Source organism: Diutina rugosa (genome assembly GCF_008704595.1).
Source record: "Diutina rugosa strain CBS 613 chromosome Unknown scaffold112_size4736, whole genome shotgun sequence".
Taxonomy (NCBI): domain Eukaryota; kingdom Fungi; phylum Ascomycota; class Pichiomycetes; order Serinales; family Debaryomycetaceae; genus Diutina; species Diutina rugosa.
This window is the reverse complement of record NW_022995073.1, coordinates 2,662-4,738: the sequence shown is the minus strand read 5'-3', so window position 1 is coordinate 4,738 and position 2,077 is coordinate 2,662. Positions and strand designations below refer to the sequence as shown.

The window sequence follows — 2,077 nt, the reverse complement described above, 5'->3', positions numbered from 1 at the left end:
GTGAATCCTGAACGATCGTCCCGCCCATATATGCCGAAAAGAAACATTCAGCCATATCAACACCACCCTGGCGTCACTCCACCGACTTTATGGCCAACTTTGTAGAATACCTGTGTCTTAAAACGCTCTTGACTTTTTGCCTGGCGTTTGTAGCACGAGTGTTTACCTCGCGGTTGTTAGACGAGGAGTGTACACAGTGGCCATGTAAACACAATGAACGACCCTTGTTTACTGGTATATTCCTTACAATACCATCACCTCCTTTGGCGCTATGAACCGACTGTTTGGCTTCAACCGCAGTGCTAATGGAAATCGTCGTGGCGCTGCAAGCCACGTCCCCCCCGCTGGAAATGGTTCGGGTGCTCTTTCTCCGGGGCAAACGGCAACCGTCAACACTGAGTCCGTTGATGGAAACCCCATTAATCGTCGCAGACGCAGAGCGAGCCAAGAACATATCGACGCTCGCTACGGACGCCCTAGGTTGCTGGTTGACGACCTCTTGGATGTGATTGACTCTAACCTTCCCACTGACAATTACTTGACATACAATCCTTCGACCATCAAGGAATTGCTTGCATACTATGATGATGGTGAGAGGCTCATCCAAAGTATTGATAGGATTTACCGATCAGCTCGTCGGCTGCACCCGAATGTTGAAGAGCCGGGCTTAGTTCATCTCATCTCAACTCGGATTGTGTTGAGATATGGACTCATGCAAAGCTCCACCTTCAAGGCAAGGCTGCTTTTGATGACCTGTAAGACTATTGAACAGGTCAAGCAGTGGGTGTACACCAATGACTTGTACAACATGAAGGCTTTCATGTTCAAGCGTTATGCTTTGGCCCATCCGAGAGATGTTGAATTGACGCCCTCACCTGATATGTATTGGACGAACAGTGCCAACACTTTCATTGATGTCATCTATTCAAGAGTAGTGGCGATTTACGACAGCACGTCGTGTCTCAAAATTCATAACGCTTTGATCTCTTATTTAAAGACTGCCAACCCCAACTGGGCTGAGTCATACCCGCTTGAGGATCAGTTGCCAACACTTAAGGTATACTACGATGAACCCAGAACCGTGCCTACCCAATTCCCTGGAAGACCTGAGAGTGAACATGAGACTACTGACCCTAACATTGAGGGCATTGCTTCAATACATCTTGGCCCGAACATCAAGGGCATAGTTTCCGAACAACTTGAGGGCATTGATTTCTCCGTTTTTGAAACCTTGTCAAGCGATTACCTCCAAGATCCCGGCAACATAAAGAAATTGGTTAAGCGATTTGACACTGGCATTAAAGTGATGTCATCGCTTTTGAGGATTTTTGACACCGTTGTTGCAGGTCAGCCTAAGTTTAATCTGACCCAAAGCGAGGGCGTTGCCAGGGCATTCGAAGAGAAATCTGGACTCACTCATCACCCCACCAGTAACCTGGCTGAGATGTTGTATTCGTGCACGAAGCGCCTGCAGTACATGAAATGGTGCTTCATGTTTCTCATTACCCCGTGGGCCATATGGGCAAAGATATACGTGTATTTCAACCCTGGGTTGATGGATGCTGGTGACCGTACATTAACCAAGCTCTGGTTTGATCACAATAACGTGCCGTTTTTGCTAGACTATGATGACTTTTTTATGGGTATTGCCAAGTGTGAAACGTGGCCGACGTGCTCGACGAGCGCGGCTAACGTCATCTGGAAGTTGATGTCGAATGTGGAACGCTGGTGGGAACCGCGCATGTCGTCGAAATCTTTGAAGTTACTTGACAATATCATCACGCGCATCGATCGTATTGACAACTTAGAACTTTACGACTATGAGCAACGTTGATCTGAGGCCGATGAGGGCGCTATTCTGATATGGCGTCCAACAAGATAAGTTGAATTTGATTAATTATGAGACATATGAGCAATGATAAAGAGTTTTATTGAGGGTAACAAATCGTGATCTGGTTAAGTTAGCCATATAAATTGTAACGTAGCTCACGGTAGCACCAAAAAACCGTCTCTAAGTTTCAAGGGCATGAGTATGGTTCCAACCAAAATTCAACGAGTGTTATCACTAATGGTGCGG

General features: G+C 46.5%; 1 protein-coding gene across 1 annotated transcript; it reads left to right on the top strand. All coding sequences in view use genetic code 12, as the record gives it.

The window, feature by feature from the left end:
* Positions 1-271: 271 nt before the first annotated feature.
* On the top strand, positions 272-1,834 carry DIURU_000535 (uncharacterized protein; the record flags this gene model as incomplete). The annotated part of the gene is made up of 1 exon (XM_034158322.1): positions 272-1,834. The coding sequence occupies one exon, from the start codon at positions 272-274 to the stop codon at positions 1,832-1,834; it is 1,563 nt and encodes a 520-aa protein (XP_034014665.1).
* Between the last annotated feature and the right edge of the window lie 243 nt (positions 1,835-2,077).